Raw genomic sequence first — 23,808 nt, forward strand, 5'->3', positions numbered from 1 at the left:
TTTGTTAGCATGTTTATGAAGATTTCTGAATTTACTTTTTGCGAGCGACGGCAGCTCATTTTTCGGTTCTCCGCGGTTTGTTTAAAGAAGAATTAGTCGGTCGATCGACGGAAAGCAGCTTGGAAACTGGAATCTCGAACAATATATTTCAACTGCGAACCGAGTTCATTTTTTGGAACGAGAGAGTTGGGCAAATGAAGTCGCAGGTAATGCGACAAATAAATGGAAAGAAAGAGCACCGCCCAACAAAAAGTTTAATTTCGGTGCTAATTAAAGACGTATATGCTGTGTAGTATATATACAACCGATGCCTGTGCACATTTAGCCAACTGAATTTATGTGCACGGCTTTCTTTGAATTGCGCAGCAGCCCGAATTGGGCTTAGAATTGGGTTCGGCTCTTTGGAACCTTGACCCCAATGATATCAGAAAGCAATAAGCACCCGCTCGAGGAGCTCTATAAAAAGAAGAAAACGAGAAAAAAAGAACACGAGCGAGACATCAGTTAAGACTAATTGAGCTTGGCTAAAATTGGTCAAAATGCGCAGCAAGCGGCCAAGACAAGAGCATCAAGTCCAATTCAATCCAATCCAATCCCAACGAATCCATCAACGACAACCGACTCGCAGCGATGACTGCTGCAAAAAGCCACCTCTGGCACCCAAGTCTATAGGTATATATACATACATATATCTACCTGCCGGATGACATCACCTCCGCCGCCGAACGACAATTACTCGGAATACAAATAAAGAATTGCGACCCCAACTTGGCGCGGTCGCAGGCTATCCTCAAAAACTGCATGACAAGGCACCAAATGGCCGCAGAACCAGCTCGAAATCAGAATCGCAACTGAGGAACAAACCGACTAACAAACAAACAACCAAGCAAACGAACAAACAGCCAGACTAACAATCGTTGAATCGAATTCGTTGTCCAAGAGGCGAGGAGCTTGAGAGCCAACTCGATCGATCGATGCTGCAGGGGATCCATAAATGGCTGAGGCTAAGGCAGTGCGCCGATTACTCATACGCCATGTGGCCGGCGAGGCAAGTTTAAGCAGATGACTGCCTGCATTTCGCATCCACCACTTGGAAAAGCAACCCTCTTAATCACTTGGGGTCTCAAATGCATTGAGATCGATAGTTTTGCTATAGAAAGCCACTTAGCCTCTTGTTAAGTTTTTATATCTCTTAGTTGAAGCTTTTAAAAGTTGTTTTGTTCTAAGCTATTAAAAAAGGATCGATTTTGGTTATCAAATAGGTATGCGTTTATAATTTAATTTTATTTGCTTAAAATACATATTTGACATATTTTTATAAATATTTAAATATTTAATATTAACACTTTGATATTTAGTTCATTATATATATATTTTTAATGAAATATTGCCTTCTTAATAGTTAATTAATATGTATAGTATAATGTGTCAGTGGCTCACTAATATACATATTGTGACAATTAATAAATAAGGTTTTACATTTTGCGGTTTGACAACAAAAAGAGTTAGTGACAAATGGTGTATGGGTTTTTAGTATTTCATTCTGCTTTGACAACTCCAAAGATCGATTAATCCATCTATCACCCTTGAATAAACCCATTAAAGCGTCTGTGAATTGAGTTTTTACCACATCATTAGCTCGAGGGGACTCCGTGGTTCGTCATAGAAGCACTCTATGATTAATGACCTAACTTGTCTGCTCTACGTGCACTTAATTGGTTAATTAATTTGTGTAAATTTTTGTAAATATTAAGTTGTTTATATGACGCACTCCTCCGCCCTTCAACCCGTTTTCCCCCTCCCAAAAAAAAGCACAGAAAAAGAGAAGTTTGTGCCCCATATAGTTATGACAACCAGTAATTAGGCTTTCGCAGTTTTGTTTGCCTTTTGTTTGAGTCTTTTATTTTTTGTTTGCCGCTTGTTAACTTTGTTTTGTTTGAGATCATTTTGGGGGTCCACCCCTTGAGCCCCGTCCCCCCAACTTCCCTCCGCCCCAAATGGTGGCACTCAAGTGGCAATTAGTGTTGACATTCATTAGCTGTGATTAAAATGAGATCAGATTGTGGACGGCGATGACGAGCAGCACGTGAGAGGAGGGCTGACCGACGGACCACGCCCCCTCGAAGATAAAGATCGGTTTCGGAAAGGCGTGTGATTCACACGCTCAGTTTGGCGAGCTGAACTCCAATCCGCACAGGTTAAAGCGAATTTCGAAATTAGCTTAAAAGTAACCAACAAATTAGCTTGAGAATAAAGAATATTGTGGAGTTATTTGGCGACCGCTTAAAAATATATATATAATATAAAAAACTACTTTTCCATTGGATTGTACCATTTCTATCTAACTTTAATAAAAAGTAAATTTCTACATTAAGTTTAAAAAAATATAGAAAACTTTCTTTTTATCCATTTTATTTAATTGTAGGGGGTTCTAAAGATAACATTTATATTAAATTTGTGGAGGAATTTATTTTTGATTGGTTCCATTAAATCATCCATTATCAACCAATTTTAATCACTTTAAAATTAAGCTTTTAGTGCAAATATAATTAGTTTTGTTACGAAGTGGAGTCATCAATTAGAGTGCTTATTATTTTACTAATGACAGAAATACTGTGCAATGGATTGTTTTTAAATAGGTCCTAATTCCCTGGAACACTTTTTTCGCTGTAGAGATATTAATATATATGTATATAGATTTAGTCATAGAAGCCAATGCAGCTGCACCGATCATATCTAGCTTATGTGTCGCCACTTTTTTGGAAAATTCGTGGACTGAATTGGAATCCGCATCTGCAAATCACATTCGCAATAAAAAGTAGAAGTGGAATACCGAAGAACTATATGTAAAAGAAGAACACAGAGCACGCTTCTAAATGTGGGATGCCCAGATGCAGTTGTGAGTTTGCCAGCGGTCTAATAGATCAGATACTCAGTCACAGATATACATTTTCCTACAAATACAGAAGAACATCTCGAAGGCAGAGATAGAAAAACGGGTCTTTGGAGGCGGCTTCTTGTACCAATTACTTAATTTAGTAATAAAACTGCAGAAAGCAAAGAACAGAGAACCGAGAAACCGAGAGCAAAATGCATCTGCAAATGTTGCATAAGAACTGGACGGCAAATATGATGATATGGATGATAATGGGGAGCTCGAGGGGCAAGGGGCTATGAATCTTTGGCCCCGAGAGAAGAAGGCGCCGCATTCATGAGCAAAGTGGGTCAGTGGTTCATCGAATAGAAGAAGTACGGTGGGTAGTTCAATCTTTTAAATTCTACACAGCGCTTTCCAATTAAATGCGACTCTATAAGAATTTTTCTTTTACTGCTGTTAGTTATGTGCGAAAGTAATGAAAATGAGCAATTTTATTAGTCACGTAACTCCTCATTCTTTTCCCAAATTAGCCACTCACTTGACTGCAAAATGAATTAGCGAGCTGGCCAGCATGTGAGTGATCTCCCCTTGAACCCCGTGGGCGATCTCGGATGATCTGAGGTGGCTGCACACTCTTTTTTTTTTTGCACTCTGAGTCAGGCTAATGTTCTCGAAGAGAATTTCACGAGTCGCCAGCTTAACTCTTGTCAAAGGTGAGCATGGTTTCGGCGTGAGTAATGCGAATTCGTTTTTCAACGACCCTGAACCCAGTTAAATTGGCTTGGTTAATGCATCTCAAGTGTTTATTTGCCTTGTTATGAAACGAAAAACATGAGGGTATCCGTAAGAAATTCCCTTTTTAGGTTAGTACTTTCTCGCACTTGCAAGGATCTTCGCCCACGCGATCGCCTCCTGTTTTCAGGATCAGTTTCCTCATGGCATTTAGGGATCTCTTGATGGCCTTACTAAACTTCACAGGGCTTATTGTTGGGCAAGTTTGCCAGGCGGAGATGGAGAATATTATCTTTTTCTCCTGGGGATTGTAGCAGATGCCGTAGCCATCGGATAAAAGGGGTCCGTGCGACATGAATCCTTCGTTGGAAGTGGCCACCTGGGAGGTGAAGAGCTGAAAGGTAACGGATTTAATGAAACCCTTTGATTGGAAGAATTCCGGTAGAGGAATGCAGTTCTCCTTGGCCATTTGCTGCAGACCAAACAGATGGCGATCGATTCCCTGGCCAATTAGGGCCTCCTTGGTCAACTTTTCGTGGGCATCCACCGCACTGTGAAGAGCTGCCAATTTCACTTTATCGGAAGCGCTTTCCGATTCCATGGCCAAAATGAAGGCCTTCGATTCATTAGATGTGGATCTAATGGCTTCGGTTCTTCCCTCAGTGAAAATCCTCAAGTGAGCGGGCTCGTACTGCGCGGGTATTTTCTTGTACATGGAGTAGTACGCTAAACTAATTGCCATCTGTATGTAGCTATCTGGATTTAGACCCTGGGCCTTGATGAAACACTTTCCATGGCAATCGAAGTCGAATACGTTCAACTGCACCTGAGTTGAGATCTTGTAAATATTTCGCATTGCTTGGCACAACCACAAGTTAATGCAATCATTTATGGGCTGAAATTTCAGCAGAGTTGTGGTGATTTCCTTTTCCGAATTACCGGAGTCGCAACCATAGTTCTCCTCCGTACTAAAAATATATATTTTATTTTAAATTTAATTAGCTTTTGATTACTTACACTTTCTGGTGGACAAAGTCCATCAACATGGCCAACGGCTGACAATCGGCGGGGGAATGTTCGTAGCAAAAACCAGCCAATCCATTTGGGTTCACGATCAGCTGGATGGTTTTGTCCATCCATCGATTGGCGCTATTTTCCCGGAGTCCTCCGCCGTGGAGGAGCTGGTGTGCTTGGAGTACTCTCTCCTTGCCCTTCGCAATGGGCAGACACTGATCCAGGCAGACCACGAACAGGGATTGCTCGATGGCCTGGATGGAGTCGACATTGCCATGTGGACAACTGAGTACTCCGCGGGCCTCGGCCCAATTGCTCCTGTTGTCGTGGGTCAGCAGGCCAATGGGTTCCCCCTTCTTCTGGGGACAGTCGATGATCTCCTGCAGGGCATCTCGCAAACTGTTCACATGCAATGGACAACCTTCCGAACAGACTGGCAACTTAAAGTACTAAAAGGAATATTGGAGAGATCGTTTTTTAGTTATATTCAGAAGGAAGGTTTTTAAGCATTTTTGTAAATATATTTGTATGTATGTTCTGTGTATTATGATTCTTAATTGTTTTTTTAATTTCTATTATTATTATATTATATTATTTGCTTATTTTATAGTGTCTCATATAAAATTAAATTTGTTCCGTTTTCTTAAAAGATTAACCCTATTCATTACTTAAGTAAAATTTCAATGTTTGCATTTGGCTTAAAATTCTTAATCTAGTTTTTTTTAATATTTTCTTCGGTTAAGGAAAATATTTAAAATAGCTTTAAGACTAAAAATAAGGAGTTCTGCCTATGAAGACAATAGTTAGCAAGCTTGAGTATATGTTTTTATTTTCACTGCATTAATATTTTCGGCTAGCAAGAAAGTTTTTCGATTGCAACTATAAAAAGCTGTGGCTAACAAAATACTTGGTTAAAAACTTTTCTTTTTTATATTAAATACACACTTTATTCTTTAAAATTAAGTATTTACTTACGTTATTTTTATGTACGACCACAACATATTTAGAACCATCGTGCTGCTCTAGAGTATCGCAGAATCGTCCTGGCTTTCGAACTGTGCCAAAGATTTTACAGAATTGACTGTTGTCCAGATGGTCACTACCCATCTTGACCACTGGAATTTTGTTTTGGTCAATCAGCTGTTTAAACTCGAAAGTTGCGTAAATCGCCTTGGCAGCAAAGTTGACGTAATCGATGGGTTCCTTGAACTCTTGAATGGGAAATGAGATGCCGGGACTTGAGAAGACGGTAAGGGGAGCCTGGTAGGTCAAATATGCAGCTTGGGTCCATCGTGGCGTTAGCCAATTGCTGCTAGATTCTGCCTCTTTCTCCAGGAGCTCCTGCAGATCCTTTCCCTCGTTCTCCAGAAACTTTTTGGTTATTTCCATCTCCTCTTTGAGCTCCTCCTTTGTGAGAAGTGGCTCAATGCTGCTTACATAACTTGCGAGACTTTGTTTCAGGGGAAGAGCTGGAAACTTCTTTAATTCGGGTTCAGTTTCTGAATCGTCAACCTTTTCTGTTTCGGAACTCTCGTCACATTTGTACTTCGATTGTTTCGGTTTGTAAATGCAATCTTGTTTTATTTCGCAGCTTTTATCAGATCTCTTCACTTTTTTAGATTGAGAATTTGGTTGAGCTTTTTGGGCGGCAGCTTGCACTTCAACGGTTGGAAGATCCGCAGAGACTTTGATTTTTTTATCAGCTGAAGGATCCACAGAGACCTTTATTTTAGCAGCAGGAAGTTCTTTGGATATTTCAATTTTCTTATCAGCTGAAGGATTCACAGATACTTTAATATCTTTAGCAGCAGGAAGTTCTTTAGATATTTCAATTTTCTTATCAGGAGAAGGATCCCCAGGGACTTTTAGACACCATTTAGTAGCTGATGGATCCACAGAGACCTCGATTTCTTTACACGCAGGAAGGTCTTTAGATTTTTCAATTTTCTTATCAGCTGAAGGATCCACAGAGACTTTAATTTCTTTAGTTGGTAAGGAACCCTTAACTGCTGGGGAATCTTTATCTTTGGAGGAATCTTTAGTTGCTGGAGTAGAGTCGATAACTTTTTCAGCGGTTTTGGAAGCTTCCGAAGCTAGGGAAGTTTTCATGGAGCAACCATCCGGTTTTTTCTTAGCTAAAGCACAAGGATCTGGTTCTGATTCACAGGAATCTCCTTCAGCTTCCTTAGGCTCTGCTTTAGCTGCTTTCCTGGGTCCATCTCGGCAAGGATTTCTGCCCTGGGGAAAAGCCATCAAAAGGGGCATGGAAAACCTGGAAGTTGATATTGGTGGTGGCTTTTCTTCTGGGGATTGTGGTTCTGACTTTGGAGAGGGTTTTGGAGGAGCAGTAGCTTTAATCGGAGGATTTACTGGCTTATCCTTTGGTTGCTCTGGATTGGCAATACCTTGTTTACGTAATTTTTCCTCTGGTAGTTTTGGTTTTGTTAAAATACTTTCTGGTGGTTTTGACTTAACTTTAGGGGAATCACTTGGAACAGTAGCTACCCCTTTACACTTCGGTTTCTCGTTTTGTTTTTCAGATGGGCATTTTTCTTTTTTCTTTTCTTCCTTACATTGCTCAACAAGCGGCTCTTTTTTTTCCGGTTTTGGGCTTGAACATTTAGGTTTATCTACATCTCTTTTACCTTCCTTACAAGGACTTCCGCCATTTTTCTCTGTTGGTGGGATATTTTTTATCGGCTGTTCGACTTTTGGCTTTGCTTCAACTGTAGCAACTACAGGAGATTTTTTTGTTTCCGGCGCATTCAATTTAACATTAGCATCTGGAATATTACCTTCAATTATAGGTTTACCTTGATTTGCACATCTTCCCGTAGATTGCTTTAAATCACCAGCTGGCTTGCCTTTTTTCTTGCCATCCACGCAGGGATTTCTTCCAATGGGAAAAGCGTTCTTCTGAGGCATGGAAAATCTCTCTTCAAGAGGTGTTGATTCTGGTGATTTTTCAGGTTGTGCAGAAGCTTTTACATCATTTTTTGAGGACGGATCTTTGCTACTTGAAGGTTTTGGAGGAGTTTTTGAGAGCTTCCTCACAACGCTATCAATTTGCTTTGTATTATTTACTTTTTGCGAGGGTATTGCACTTCCCAATATCGATTCTCCAAATTGGTTACCGCCATCTCCACTGCAAGTTTTGCAATTAACAATCATTAATCCAAAAGCTGCTTGAGTTTTCACAGGTGTTTCACTACATGTTTTACAATTAAATATTATAGGAATTTGCGATTTAATTTCAAGAGGTTCTGATTGAACTTTCGGTTGTGGTGAAAAATGCTCTCTTGGAACAACTCGGGTACAATTCGGTTTTTTCTCTTTTGTCTCGCTGTTGAAACCAATCGGAATTTGATCCTTGTTTTCACTTTTAATTGGCTCCTTTGACTTGCCAACATCACCTGAACTTCCCGATTTTCCTGCAGAGTTCACTGATGCTAGAGCCCTGCAAATTATTTCCAAAGTTGGAGTTTCTGATGGCTTCTTACTTTTTGGTTCTAGACGAGTGGAAAAAATAAGTTTGCGAGCTGCCATGGATTTCTTGGCCATTTCGGAAAGCTCTTTTGGTGGAATATATGACTTGCCCTTGCTGCACCATCGCACACTGCATTTGCTCTATAAGTTATTCGATTTAAATGGAGGTTTTGCAATATTTAAGGTTGCTCGTTGGACTTACGATGTTCAGGAAGCTTTTGCCGCCCTGCAGGACCCTCATGTTTCCGTTCCAACAAGGACTGATTTTGGGATGGTACCGAAAGGGACTTTTGTGTGGGTGCCTAAATGTGGTGCTTATATCATAGTTATTTTTCAAAAATTAGACATATTTCTGAAAGTAAGATGTGGTTTTTTAGAAGTCACTTAAATATGTTTAAAAGATAAATACTTTTAGGTAACATTTATTGATGGTTTTACCTCTTTTATTTATAAGTATATATAATACTATTTTGTTATTGTTTAACCCTTAGTTTTTGTATAATTAAGTTCAATTACTAAGCAATAATAACTAAACTACACACCAATTTAAAAAACCAGACAACATGAAATATTTATAAAATTTTTTTCCTCGACAAAGTTAGTTGGCAATTTTAGCTCTTTTATTCAAATATTAAGTATGCCCAATGTGTCTTCCTTTTTTCCATTTATGACATTTGTAGTATGTATGGTTTTAATAAATATTATTGAGTAACAGAGAACCTCGTTAAAAGTTTTCCCCTTAAACTGACTTTCTGCGCACTTCCCAAAATCAATTTGGAGTTCCCCTTAAATGTTCGCCATCAGCCTCGAAATTGGAGCGCACCAAACAAGCTGCGGCGTCGCTTCATTAACCCATAGAACTTGTGGCTGTGGCATCGAGGCATCGAAGCATCGACTCCTTTCCGAGTTCCGCGAATTGGGAGCGGCGGCAGACACGGCACAGAATCGCTGGGAGAAGAGCAAGAGTGAAGGGGGAAGGGGCAGCGGGTAAATATTAACAAAATCAACACCTCGGAGGCCTCGGCTTGATTGCTTTGCCAAGTGAAGTAGCCATATTATGATTATTGCCAACTCTCCGCAAGTGACGCAAACGAAGCTGAGCCCACAGAGCGAAAAAAGTGCAATAATTGCATATTGACCTATTTTCTTAACAATGCATTGCGAAGGGCGTTCGATGGGGAAGGGGAATGGGGAGGGGAAAGGGGGAGGTGGAGAAGAGGAGGTGGGGAAGGGGAAACCCAACAACATGGGAGTGTTTGCAGGTTACGCATGCGTGAGCGTTGCCTTCATTTAATTAGGCGGCGACACCTGCGCGGAGACGAATACGAAGCTCCATTCGCAGTTGGAGCAGCAGTTTCTCAGTTGGAGCAGCAATTTTCAGTTGGAGCAGCAGTCTCAATTGCAGACGTCGCCATCAATCAGCAAATCAGCGAACGAGGCAAACAAGGCGGCAAGTGAGGCGTGAAAACGGCGAACAAAACAGCAGAAAATAAAGAAAAACCAACAAGAGGGTTTTTTTTTAAGAAATACTACGTTAATACCCTCTAATTTTACAGCAATTTTTTTATGGATTTGCCATTAAATATTAAAAACGGGCCTTGCCCTCCCCATTTTCGTAAAAAGTTTCGTTAATATTTTCCATTTGGTATATTTCCATCTTAGTCCCAATATTGTTTCCTAGTTTTTAAAGTACGTTTCAAAATTTTATAGACAAATTTTGATAAATAAAAATTATTTTTAGTAACCTTGACCTTAGGAAAAATATTTTTTATAAAGTTATATTAAAAATTGTGTCTCTAGGATTTTTTTTTGTAATTGCTAAAATTGTTTATTTTAGAGAGGATTTTAAAAAGAGAAAACATTTTTATAGTTGCACAGAAGTAAAAATCAAATTAAGCTCTTAGTTTTTGTTTTTGAAATAACTTTTCCTTTTTTAAATTTTAACAGTTGTACAACATTTTTGATGCAAAAAAAATATATATTGTATTTATATATTTTCCATTTACTTTATCGCTTAAATATTAAATGATGAGTTCTTAAAGGAGTTTGTAAATTTGTTTTAGCAAATACCGATAGTTAGGGTATCGCAACGTAGTGATGATGAAGTAAAATGAAACCGAAAACGCGGCAAAGAGTGCTGCACAAATGAAAACGAGAATGGAGCTGGAGATGGGGATGTGGATGGGGTCTTCAGAGGGAGGGAAGAGGGGGGGGGGTGAATTGGGGCCGAGGGGCGTGTTTAAGCTCATTTGACAATGAAGTGCTTTGAGCCTGACGACTGCGTTTGGGTTTGGGCGCGTTTTTATTATTTGCCTGCCCCACTTTGCGTACAGCGGCGATAATTGACGCCACGGTGGCTGCAACTGCTACGACTGCAGCACCACAGCACCACATCACCAGAGCACAAAAGCACCACTGCATCAGCACCACAGCTCGACAGCTCAACAGCACAACAGCAACAGCACCACCACTGAGCAAAAAAACAACAAATAACAAGGCTGCCTGATGGCCCACAATTTGGACTGCACTTTATTAAAGTACCCGTTGGAATGAAGCCACCCAGCGAAAATCCAGGGCCCAAAGTGCGTCGCGTGTTTGCGTGAGTGTTTTTCACTTGAGGCCATCGTCATCATCGGCATCGTCGATGCATTTTGCCTGGATTGCATTTGTCAGGTGTTATGCAATCGAGGCTGCAGCCACACGTCAATTGCCAACCGAGTGGAGCTGGGCCGACAATGATCCCAATGAAGGCGGAGTAATTTGGCAGAAGGGCCCCGATTAGGGGTTCTTTTCAAGCGGACTGACTGCGGAAAAGTGTTGTCACTCATTAAAATAATAGGTATAGAATTTAAGGTTTACCTAATATAAAGTACAAATTTAAGATTTAAAAATTTAAGAAGAAAAATAGAAACATAAAGACAAAACAAAATCACTTGTATTCATTAATGGCAGGTTTAAATTGTTCAACTTTAATTGTCTTAAAATTTTAACTGTTTCAGTGGTTTATAAAAACTTTTAAGATTTTTTCTTTTTGGAATGGTAAACTAAATAAAAAATGTAGCTATAATCGTTTTAATTTATACTGACAACTATTCTCTCAACCTTTACGCTTTATTTAGCTCTTGTTTATTAACTCTTAAAAAATTAAATTTAATATGTCTGTGATATTAAAAAAAATAATCTTATTTAAAAATTATAAAATTTATTAGGCTGTTTAAAATATTTAAAAAAATTTTATTCGGTTCTTTATTTGTTTGTTAAAAGCTAGAATTTTAAAGAGCAAATAGTCGAATGAAAAAAAATTTAACTGTGCACCAATTCTGTTTCCTAAAAGTAAGAATTTTAAAGAGCCAATTGTGTAATGAAATAGAAATTTCTCCGTTGCACAGCAATATATTTTACAAACCTAAGCCCTAAGCAAAGCAGAATACGCCGGAGAAAGAATTTCAATCTGAAAAATAAGCTATTCCCCCACCGATTCCCCCTGATCCCGCCGGCATCATTATTCAATCCAAGGCTTTGTGCGAATTCCACTCTACAATGGCAAAGGAAAACGTTGATGTTGCATGGCATTTTTGTTGGTTTATTGTTGGCTTTTCTCCGGCACTGAGTAAATGCGAATTTCCTGTGCATTGTTTTCAACTGTTGGCCAAATGATCTGCACCTCCCCCTTCCCCCCTCCCTCCTCACCCCACCTAATCGTAGTCCACCTGATGACCTCAGCAGTTCCAGAGTTGCAATTAGTAGAAAAGTAATTTTCGTTTGGTTTCTTTATTGTTGTTTTGCGGTTGCCGCTCTTGCTTGTTTTTTTTCCACCTCTTAAATCTCTGCTCAGCGATGCTGAAACAAAAAGTATTCTAACACCCTTTGTTCGCCCAGTTAGTTGAAAAAAAAACCATATATACAGAGGTAAATATATAGGTGTGTGTAACTGAGATGCATGATTAATGTCCGCATTGAGTCATGTCCGAAGAGCGTGGAACCATTCCAAAAGCCGAAGCCAATTGAACTTGGACTGTGCTGTAAACCGAAAATGAAAAGGCGACGGAGCTGCGCTCAGGTTTTGGTTGATAACGCAAATGGTGGCACGTGTAAACATGAGACGTGGACTAGGAGCACACAATTTCGAAGCTCAACGAGCTAATTTTTATCGCCTTTCGAGGCACCCAGAGAGAAGCCCCTGCCCCAAAGAACAATCCAAACAAGCCACGTAAACCTGAATCGACTGCAGTTTTACTCCCGGGAAGCACTTTCCCTTTGCTACGAACATCCAACTCTCGTCACGTACTTGCACTTTTTGTGCCGAGTGCTCCTCCTTTTTTCGCTTTTGTTATCTGCCAAATATTTGGCACAAGAGTCGCCGTCGCCGTCGCCGTCGCCGTATCTTATATCTGTTGCAGATATTCTGGGACACTCGATAAACAAAAGCCCGATAAGCAGCAGTCCAAATTCAATTTGCCCTCCATCGATAAGAAATCGGAGGTTGGCAAACAAATGGGGGGACTAAGCCATCGATTGTTCCCTCATTATGGGATTTAAGAGCTGGAATAGAAGACCATAAAGGCAGACAGACAAACAGAATGACAGATAGACAGAGAGTGACATAATAAACAAATTTAATCAGTTTGCTGAATGGAAATCTTCCGTTGTCTCAGCTGTGTGGAAATCCGAGTTCGTTTCTTGGACAGCCTCCAATTCTGCTTGGACTTATCACGGTTTCTGTGGGCTCCTGACTTCTGGTTCTGGTTTACTTTTAAGAGTCGAGCTCTCTAAGCCACCGGTTCGTGTTTCGAGCGCTGAGCGCTAGTTTCTTTCAGTTTCAGTTTGAGTTTCAGTTTCAGTTTCTTTGCCCTCTTAGCGACCTCTTCCATCCTCCGAAGAGCCGGCTTATCGCTCTTATTTCTTTTCAGCTTCTTTTTATTTCCAGCTTCTTGGGTGTCTTTGGCCACGCTGCGTATGCTTAATCACGGGCCGCGGGTCAGAGGGCAATTGGCGAGCAGAAGAAGTGCTCGAAAAAAATCCTATTCAGCTACTCAAGTTACTAAACAATTTGAAATCTTATCAGGCGTGGTGGTTGTGAAAGCAATTTCATTTTCATTCATCGATTCCCCCGACGACGATTCCATTGACCCAATTCTAGACGAGACCCAATTGACGATTCTAGTCTTGTGCGATAATTAACTTTTACTTTCCGCCGCTCCGAGTCGCGCTTTTATTTTGGGATCGCTTTCGGTTGGTTTCGCCAAACAAGTCCATTAAACATTCACACAACTTATGCAAATGATTTGGCGGCTGGAATTAATTCTAAACAAATTCAAGCGAACAGCGCAGAATGTTTACGTTTGCGTTCTCGTCGTGCGGCACTTGGCTAATTAGCATATTTATGCGATTTATGCGAAGCGCCTCTTCGTTCTCATCAATATCGAAACCCGAACTCCTCGGCTAGATTTTCCACCGTTGTAATGTGCTAATTGGCACTCACCTGTCGAGCTGCACCTGTCTTGCTCTTGGTCACCACTGGATCTTCAAGGACTGTTTGTAAATGAAATTTGTAGAATTCGCTTCCGCTTTGGGCTATTTTTTTTATGCTTTACACTCTTTATTGTAATTCTTGGTGGGTTTCGTATTGGCGTATTGTAAAACCAGTTGGCAACCTGTTGGCCAGAGTTCTTAGTGTCTATAAATTACATTTTACACTCGACTCAATGACGACGATAATGATGATTGGGTGGTGGAAAAAGCCGCCTCTAATTCCATTCCAAGGCCAATTCACTTAGCGATTCGAGGAATTTTCATTTCACATCGGGCTTTTGAAGTTGAGATTCTTTCGGAACGCATTTAAAGCTTTGTTACTTCGAACGAAATAAATTTCATTACGGGGGGCTTTCGGCGCTGCCATCGCTGTTATTATTATTATTATTATTATTATTAACGACACGAAAGGAACTCTTCGTCATCGTCTGTCAAAGTTGAAATTCCACCAATATATATTCGCCTTTCCCTCCGTCGCATTTCCATCGCATTTCCACCACGTATGCCTTCGGTGTGATTCAGGACACGAGTCCTGTTTGCATTGCAAATTATTTGGCATCCTTCGATGTGGAGCCGGTCAGAGGAAAGTCCTCATCCTGCCCAGTCAAAGTAAAACCAAATTGATTTAAGTTGCGGGAAATGCGTGGAAATGTTGAAAGGCTGTGTGAAATAAATGCGTTCGTGAGGTCGGATATAGATTGCTCTAGGAAAAAAAAGGTAAAAAGGAAGCTGTCATTCTAATCAAGTTAAAGCTATCTTAGGTACACTTTAATATTTGATTTGAATGCATCAAAAGCTTTTTATTTATTGTGTTCTAATAGACTGAACTACATAAAACTAAAATTGAAATTAAAAAGATTTTTGAATAGTATCAAATAAAATTATAAAATAATTTGTTCTTGTAAAGTTGAGTTTTGTTTTCATATACGTATATATAATATATTTTCGGTACTTTCCCATTTTTATTTTAACTTAATCTAATCTAGTGTTTTAATTTTATTTTTATTTGCTGGTCCTTTAAATTTTAACACTCTATAATTTAGTAATAAAACAACCGCACATTTTTAGGAAAATAAATGTAATGTATTATTGTTAGAGGTAAACATAACTTTTATAAGCTTCAGAGTAAAACGTTAGAGCTTAAATATGAAAAAAGTTTATTAGTTTCTTGGCATTTTAAAGTTGGAAAAATCTCTTTAAAAAAATGTAATTTTAAGAACACCATAGCCTGTTGGTTAAAATATAAAGTTTTTTAAATTAAGTAAAATTTGTAAGTATTGAATATATTGCAATACCCCAATAAATTTGTTTAATGCCCTTTCCCGCTAAAGAGCAAGACAACCACCGCACTTAAGCACAATGCACATTCAAGCAGACGACCAGAAAACCATCTGGGGAAATGTCGCGACGGGAAAGCAATAAAAAAAATAAAATGAAAATGAAAAGGAATAAAGAATATATTGAGGAGGGAAATGTATCGCAAAGAACAATACGAAAATTAATCACCACCCACTCGAGACTCGTGCCTGTGATCTGGCATTTGTTAGCCGTTTTCTCCACAAAAATGCGACAGTCAGAAGCATTTTGCATTAACACAAATTTTATTGCGTATACGCAGCGTTGCAGTGGCGGCATCACCTCAAGCAGACAGAAGTCTCCGATTTTTGGGGGATCGGAAACGATGGTGGAAATGTGCCACTGCCGCAAATGATTTTAATATTTATTATTTGGCCAGCGATGACGTTGTCCAGTGGCGGACACTTTTTGCACGAGTTCTTGGGAAAATCTGTGGGGCTTAATCGGGGAAAAGTGGAAAGCGGTGAAAAAAAACAGTGGCAGCTGTCGGGAGTCGCTTTCAGTTGGCTACTCACAGCGCCTGGCACAATGACAAATTACGGGTTGAAAGTTGAGTGAACTTTAACGCGACACTGTCCACTGTTCTCCCACTTAATTTGGCTATTTGAAGAGCAGCCAAGAGGTATTTGTCATTCAGGTGTCGGTTGGGCTTGATCTCGAAAATAAAATATTTAGGCGAGTAAATCTTTGACATTTTAAAAATATTCGAGAGGTTGAATATATACAGAAAACATAGTGCAGAATATAAGTATTTAGTATTTCAAACATTTGGTTTTTTTTTATTCTTTGGTGAAGAGAAACAAATTATAATTTTGTAAATTGAATTTAAATGATATGTTTTTAAAAGATTTTTCTTGTTAATATGGTATCTTTTAGTCTGTTCTAAACCATATATTGTATGAAATTTGGCAATGGTGCTTCTTGTTTCTTGTTTTTGGACCATGGTGGGATATTTATTCCTATGGCTCCTCCCGCGGACAGCTGTCAGTTGTCCAATCTTTGGCTCCGACGGTCGAGGCCTTTGAAATTGATGAGGCTGCGATGCCGCCTTTTTCCTTTGGCAAATGAGGCGCAGATAAGCGTCAACTTTGACGCCCTCTTGGGCATATTTTTTCAGTCGGTCTCATTCTTTTCTAGTTTTCGATTCGGTTTCGTTTTCCCTTTCAGAGCTCTTGTTTTTCGTACAGAATTGCTTATCATCGGAACTGTTGCTTCTTCATCGAAATGAGCAAACAGGCGAAGAAAAAAGTTTTAGGCGCTTTGGTTTGCTGTTTGCTTTTCGGTTTTTGTCTGTCTGACTTGCCTCATTTGAACCCGACGAACCTTGTTCCATTCGCTTTTACTTTTTTCCCCTACACATATTTTTTAAAACACTTTTTTGTTTCGAATTGTTTCCTATTTTCTTTGCTCTCTGCAGTTGTTGTTGTTTTTCTGGTTGTGCGTGACATATTTGTGTGAGCATTTGAGCATTTGACTCTTCGCTTTTCCCCTTTGGGGCAACCATTTGTTTGCCCGAATACTTGACTCGGATTTGTTGCCTGGCACTCTATTTTTTCATTTCAGGCATGGCAGCTTGCCTATCAGGGATGGCAGAGGATGCTCGGGGATTATCATTCAGAGGAATCGATGAGGTAGGCCTACCATTGGAGCCTTTTGACTTCCATTCAAATGGGAAAAAAGATTTAGGGGTGTTGAATCAATCGCAATAAATAAGGGAAGTGTCTGAAGAGTCGTCTCATAAAATAATAGGTTATTTATTTAAAAGGGGAGTTGATAAACATTTTGGGTTTGGTTTAGTACAAACTAATATGTCATAAAACTTGATTGATGATGAAAGCAACTAGAGGTAAAAACAATTTGCAATTAATTGTTAAAGATAATTTTCCATTTAAAAAGGGCTTAATTTATTTACACGAGTAAAGGTAAATATAATAATAAATATAATATATGCTTTGTAGTTTATCAACAAAATATTCTTATCAGCATTTAAATAAACTAGAACATTTTTTGTTTATACCTTTAGAGTAAATTTATTTCGTAATTAAACTAATCTTTTTCAGACTTTCACAGGCTGTAGGCTTCTCCCAAAAAACTGCACATTTGAGGGAAGATAAAAGCAGATTCCGGATGGAGGCTTAAAGTCATCACTCATCGTTCTCATCGCCGCTTGCACTGAATTCGCAGCTGCTGTCGCTGTTGTTGCACCCGAGAACGAGAAAATCCCCCAATGAATAGCAAGTTGCAAACTGCATTTGAATTGCAAACCCAAGACCCTTTTACCCGCTTCCCCTTCCTCCGTCATGAAGCGACTACCCACATTAGTTTAGCATATGTTTTACATAACTGAGAGTCGGAACCGGAGGCTGGGAATACGACTCTTCCCCAAAGCTGAACTGAATCCTCGGATTATGCTCCACTTCTGGCTGTCTGAACTTTCGGTTTTTTCCTTTTTTCAGTTTCATTTGTACTATTTTATTATGTGGGGCTTTGTTCACAAAACACTGATGTGGTAACGTTATCAAATATCAATACATTTTGTATATTTCAGCGTATATACTAGCGTTTAAGAAAAATCTATATAAGATGAAAACTTTACTTAGTTCATGAAAGAAACCCTTCTTTTTTATGCAAATACCATTGAACTTAGATCTTTTCATTCATTAAAATACTAATATTATTTAACTTGCGAATTTTCAAATATTATTGGAATGCTCTTCATAGAACGACTTATTAAAATGCAATACTTCGTTGATTTTGGTAATTATTTTATTATTAGTTCAGTGTAGCAGTTCAGTTGGGCACTTCCTGTTTGTCCTATCGCCAATCCACACTACATCTTTCGGATCGGAATTCTAGTTTCGTTGCTGCTTCGACGGAATCAAAGATTGAACGTTTTGGGGGTCCACGAAATGTACGCAGCTCAACAACAAAATTTATTGAAATGGCAAAAGGAAGACCTTGATCTTTAGATTATCACGTCAATAAATGGTTTTCGTTTTTTATTTCTTTTATATTTTTTTTGTCGCAGTCGTTTCGCCGCTGATTCTTTTTTTTTTTTTTTTGTTTTATTTGGCGGCGTCTTCAGCATCTTGTCTTCAGCTTCTTGTTGTTCTTGTTCTTTTTGACGTGAAAGAGGCGAAAACGAAACCGAAATCGAAATGAAACGGAAACTTGTGGAACCAGTCGAGCAGCAGATACAAAACAAAAAAAAAAAACTAAAAAACCACATAAAACCAAACCCACTGAACTGACCAGACCAAAAGAACTTCTTCGGCTAATTAAGAGTTTTTGGTTAGCGCCAGCCAACTCGTATTTGTAGATCTCGAAGCCGAAGATCTCGGGCCATTAATTTAAATGCAACTCTATTAAGAGAGTCTTTCTGCATGAAGTCACAGCTTCGACTTGAAGATTGCTGACTGCCGCGAATGTGTATTCCACAAATGACGCTTACGTGATTACATAAAGACCTATAAAAAGTGATTTGAACTTGAAATCGCTAAATGCGTCATGCAATTGAAACAAATACACGACAGGCAGAAACAAAAAAAAAAAACAAAAAGCGGCGCTTGTTAACAAAAAAAAAGCAGAAAAAAAAGAGACTAGAGAAAATCACTGAAATCTGTGGAAATAAAAACGTACTAGCCATAAAATTGTTACAATGACAACGGACAGGCAATGGCTAAAACAACGGCAACAACAGCGCAGTTTTGCCAGTAGATCAAATTGAATAACTGCTTTAGCTTTTAGCCAGAGCAACAGCAACAACAACAACAGCAGCAACAACAAAAACAGCAGCAACTATATAACAAGAAGATCAACAAAAGCTGGCAAAGTCGAAAAGAGCGCATCAATTAGGCTTAAAGCCGAGTACATATATATGCCTCTCTCTATATAGTCTATACTATATAGTATAGCACTCGTGTTCTTGCCGATGTCGCTGCAATTGCTGCTGCTGTTGCTGCTGCTGCTGCCATTTGCTGTTGCTGTTAAAACGACAATTGCTGCTGTCGCAACAGATGTTGCTGCTGTTTTTTGCCGGCGGTACTGATGTTCTTCTGCACTTGTGGCTTTTTGCCGCTGCTAATTTTGCTTTTGCTCCGACCGATATTGTTTTTGCCAAAGCCAAAGGCCCTCGTGTTGCTGCTGTGGCTTTTGCTGTTGCTACTTGGCTCTTGGTGTTGCAGATGTCACTTACTTGCCTCTTGGTGTTGCAGTCTCATTAAAGTTGGTTTTGTTGGTGGTTAAAGTCTTGCTGCTGCAACTTTAAATGATTTGGTAGCTCAAGGGTTTCGATTTTATTGTAATCATACTTACAAACATTTGAATATATTTGAGTATAATAATTGAACAGCTTGGAGTTTGTTTTGTTTATTTTATTTGTATTATTATTAAATTTTTTGTTTTACGGTTTTGTTTTTTATTGATAGGGTTAAATGTTCGTACAAAAATGTTTATGATTTTAAGCTTATGCACCAAATTCACATGTTCCTTTGGTTTTAATATTAAATATTTAATATTAAAGCTTAAACTTTAAGTTTTAAATGTTTGTAATTGAAATTTACTATTGAAAACGAAACAAATTTTGTTATTTTTTATTTACAATGCTTAAAATTTTATTGGGAGACAAATGATTCATTTTATCTTTAAATCCTGTAACTATAAATGCATACATTTTTATTGGATTGCTGGTCATTAGACTGCCTTACTGAAATTTAAAATCTGTGAAGCTTATGCATAAGCGCACACATTACCATATGAATTGCAGAATTAATTGCCAGCTCATGTTTGTATTTATGTGCTCATGAACTTGGCTGAAACATACGAATATGAAGACCCCTTTGAGCACACTGAATTGCTCAGCTGCTCAAGTGTAAAATGTAATTGCAAGACATGTTCTATCCGACGATCTGATAACGAGCTTATGTCAGCCTCCATTCTGACTCACACACACACACACACACACACATACACAAACACACAGAGAGAGATTCCTGGCCAAGACAAATCCGACAACATTGTCAAACAAGATGGCTATCTCAAGAACGTGCAATTTGAATTTGCAAGCTAAGTGAGTTGATTTTGCCTTGGAAATGGCAAATATCAGGCAATAAGTTCTGATTTTCGGTCGAAAGATTTATGTTCTTAGTTGAGTTTCATTCAAAACTCTTAAATGCTGTTTGCTGGTTCCAAACAAATTAACTAAAAAGCCTCACAGCAATTCAATTTCGATTTCAATGGCAAACAAACGGAATGTCACTGTGGGTTAACTCAGTCGAGGAAGCCGCTTAGAGCCAAAACAAATTAGCAGCAAAATATGGCCAGACAGCAAGATGCAAATGCAAATTCAAATTCAAATTCGAAAATTGGATTGTCCGGGGCTTTCTGGCCGGGGGCCAAATGTTGTAGCCGGAAGCGAGATTCTCGTGTCCTGCGGACCCGAAATTCGCATGACAATGACAATTATCCCGGGCTAGTGACTATTATCCCCGCCCCGCCCCCTTCGAATGCTCGAGGGGACACGCCCACACAATGAGGGATAATTGTGAGTTACGCATACGCCAAGTGGACCCCAGTATGGGATTGATTTTATTGCCAACCGCCTGGAGCCCAGTGCCCAGAGCCCAGAGCCAAAGCCAATTTGAGCCTGGCCCGAGCAATTTGGCAGAAGGAAGCCAAACAGGCGAGCCGAAAAAAAAAAAGAAAAAAATGTGAAATGAAAATGGGCAGAGACACACACTTTTCGGGGATCCATAGAAATTTCCAAGTTTCCTTTTTTTCCAGCAGGAGGAATCCCCTTCGGTAAATTGAATTGAAGCGTCGCCGGGATGGGAAAGGCATCAATTCAATAACAGGAGGCCGTCTGCTCTCCATATGTGTCTATCAGCGTACACAGAGAAAAAATATGTTAAAAAATTGGCATGAGGAATATTTGAATTAATATTCATAAGGTGGGGTTTAAATGCAAAGATGTTGGTATTTGCAACAATAATAAATTAAAAGCAAATTATATTGAAAGAATGTTTTAACATTCGAATTATATTTTTTGAATAAGTAGATATTTTAAAAATATTTTTTAGATGCTGAGCTTATAATAGCCCTTAATGGGGAATATCTTTATGGAAAAATATAATAATTGTCTATTCTTTATACCAGGACATAAAAATACAATAAAGATCGCTTTAATTCCATAGATATACATATATTTATTAACTTATTTGCAGTTATTTTTTCAAGTGCACATGTATTTGTGTTTCGGGAACAAGGACACGGGAATCAGCACAATTGGGTTCCTTGAAGGACCAGTCGCAATCAGTCGACTGAAACTGTCGTTGGTAATTGATTTCGGCTGGGCCGGCCCTAATTAATTAAGTTATACGATTTCCTCGCCATCGCTGCAGCTCCCCCGCCTTTGATTATGTTGTAATAATTGACGATAGTTATGCAATTAATTCGTGCTGTCATCGCCATCTCCGTCTACATCTCCATCTCCATCTTCATCAGCATCAGCATCAGCATCAGCATCAAACACGATCCCAAACTATGTTGGTGGGAACATTATATCTTCCCGGTCGCCGTTTATGGTGGTACTTCAAGAGGTACCACTCGAAGCAAAAGGCATCCGCCTTGAGAAACTCTAGTTTGTCCGAGGGAAAATTAATCTGTTCCAGGAATATAAGCGCCTTGTTTAGTGGCTCTTCCAAAGGAGTTCGAGTGCGGGTTAAAATGCGCAGCTTAACTGGAATTTGTATTAAAAGTATGTTTAAATGCAACACTTCAAATGTATTTTAAAGTTTTAGAGTACGTACTACGGTGCAACATAGTTTTGGCGTCATATTTGCAAGAATAGGTGATACAAATCATTTTATAGTCAGTATATAAGATATTTTTCTTGAAAAAATCTATATAACGAGTAATAATGAAAATTTTGAGAAATTTTACTAAAATAAGAGATGGTACTTACTATCATTTTCAACATTGTGAGAGATACAACGACGCTGGTAAGTTGGTATATCCAAAGGAGTTGTAATATAGGCAAACCAAATTCCTAATAACTGATTGGAAGCAAAAGTTAAGACAAATCTTGTTAGGGCACTAACTTTATTTCTTACTTGTGTCTTGTTCACATTATCCATGGTCTTTATATTGGGGCACTTTTTTACGTCAAATGAAGACGTCATTGATTTCTTTCGATCTTTTCGTATATCCCAAAGTGATTTCCCTCTAGTTATAGTTCCAAAATGCGAAAGATTCAGTGATAAGCTTAGACAAAGCAACTGCATAAGCAACATCTTTGATTTATATAATTACTTTCTGTAGAGTTTTTTTTTGCTCAGTCAACTGTGACACACTTAAAATGAAAACTTTAAGGCCTTATCAATATAGGCTGGCTAATGAATTCGCTGTGGTCTTTTAAAGCGTCTGCTTGGATTCTCGTTGTTGTCAAAGTTTACGTGCTGCATCCACCAAAAGTTTTGGTTTTATTTGTTCAATTTATTTGACTTTTGTTGAGTATTGTTATTTGCGCGGGAATTGCATAACGAATGACGCGCCGGCGATATTTTTGTTTTCGCCTCTTTTCACATGTACATATTCCATCACGGAAACGTGCAACGGATTCGGAATCGGAATCGGAAACGGGGCACGGACATTCGCAATTACACTCCGCCGTTGTCCGTCGATATTAACTTGGTCCGTGCAATTTCAGTTCTGTTCGGTTCAGTTCTGTTCTGTTCCGACGATTTACATCTGCATCTGCCTCGGTTTCTGCAACTGCTGCTGCTGATGCGATTATGTCATCGCCATTTGGTTCACTGATTCGACAAGGTTCCAACGTGTCTTGTTCTCGAGTCGTGAATAATTATTTTAGTCAACATGATCCCGTCGTTGGGATCAGCCTCCTCACTTTGGATGCTCATCCTGCTGCTTCTGGTGGCACTTTCTGCTGTGTCCTCGAATTGCTGCACTTGTCCATCCACCCGCTGCAGCATTCCCCAGTGGCCTTGTTGCAACAAGAAGTCCAAGTGGTGGAACTCGGTTTTCGGCTAGGAATAAAAATCAATAATCAGCAAAATAACTAGTGGTTAGTACTTAATTACTTAGTGCTAAGAAATGTGCCAAAATACCAAAGGGCAGAATATTTCTTGTTAAAAAAACAAGTTCAAAATGGGCAAGAATGAATTATAACTTATAAATTAAATTATTTGCTTAAAATAAATCTATACTAATATTATAAAGAGGTAACATTTGTTTGTTTGTTTGTTTGTTTGTTTGTTTGTTTGTTTGTTTGCAGGGAATAGGCTGCTGAACTACTGGTCCGATTTAAAAAATTCTTTCACCGATAGAAAGCTATATTATCGTGGAGTTAAATAGGCTATAATTTATTTTGAAAAAAATTAGGGATCCGTAAGAAAATTGCAATATTGTCGCATATAAAGTGAGTTGCTACCTCATCACACTGACAAACACGCTCCCTTAGCATTTTAACTCAATTTTTGTGTTCACTGTGAAATTGTTAAAAAAAAAAAGAATTTTTATTCAATTTAAGTTGAACTGTGAAAATTATGTGGATCGTGCATTTGAGGATAAATTCACCACTCTGTCCATAGTCCGAAATGCTTAGAGGACGACGTGCAAACATTGGCCGCAGACATCCAAGCCAGCAACAAGTATATTCACAAAACTTAAGCGAAGAAAGACAAATGAGCGCATGGAGATCATTGGCATCATTCAATCGCTTGGCATTCCAATATAACCCACTGCGAACTACAGTGATAATGAAAATTTAGATATTGGACCAATGGCGACTATAT

The 23,808-nt window shown here is 38.8% G+C and overlaps 3 protein-coding genes across 4 annotated transcripts; 1 reads left to right on the forward strand and 2 right to left on the reverse strand.

Moving 5' to 3' along the window:
* Positions 1–3,663: 3,663 nt before the first annotated feature.
* On the reverse strand, positions 3,664–8,427 carry LOC108100905. The gene is made up of 4 exons (XM_017205019.2): positions 8,313–8,427; positions 5,600–8,251; positions 4,628–5,073; positions 3,664–4,578 (listed from the first exon to the last, which is right to left on the reverse strand). Exons 1-4 carry the CDS (start codon positions 8,349–8,351, stop codon positions 3,738–3,740), a joined length of 3,978 nt encoding a protein of 1,325 aa, XP_017060508.2. The 5' UTR covers positions 8,352–8,427; the 3' UTR covers positions 3,664–3,737.
* Positions 8,428–21,176: 12,749 nt separating this feature from the next.
* Positions 21,177–22,731, reverse strand: LOC108100832. 2 transcript variants are annotated; one of them, XM_017204902.2, is made up of 4 exons: positions 22,108–22,726; positions 21,960–22,050; positions 21,805–21,897; positions 21,177–21,734 (listed from the first exon to the last, which is right to left on the reverse strand). In XM_017204902.2, the coding sequence occupies exons 1-4, from the start codon at positions 22,285–22,287 to the stop codon at positions 21,520–21,522; spliced, it is 579 nt and encodes a 192-aa protein (XP_017060391.1). In that variant the 5' UTR covers positions 22,288–22,726; the 3' UTR covers positions 21,177–21,519. The 2 variants fall into 2 exon arrangements, with proteins under 2 accessions (XP_017060391.1, XP_017060392.1); XM_017204903.2 differs by lacking the exon at positions 21,805–21,897 and having other exon boundaries at positions 22,108–22,731.
* A 107-nt stretch (positions 22,732–22,838) lies between these two features.
* Positions 22,839–23,239, forward strand: LOC122320499. The gene has a single exon (XM_043208628.1). The coding sequence runs from the start codon at positions 22,871–22,873 to the stop codon at positions 23,042–23,044; it is 174 nt and encodes a 57-aa protein (XP_043064563.1). The 5' UTR covers positions 22,839–22,870; the 3' UTR covers positions 23,045–23,239.
* The last annotated feature ends 569 nt before the right edge of the window (positions 23,240–23,808 follow it).

This window comes from Drosophila ficusphila, unplaced genomic scaffold (genome assembly GCF_018152265.1).
Source record: "Drosophila ficusphila isolate 14025-0441.05 unplaced genomic scaffold, ASM1815226v1 contig_607, whole genome shotgun sequence".
In the NCBI taxonomy this organism is placed as follows: domain Eukaryota; kingdom Metazoa; phylum Arthropoda; class Insecta; order Diptera; family Drosophilidae; genus Drosophila; species Drosophila ficusphila.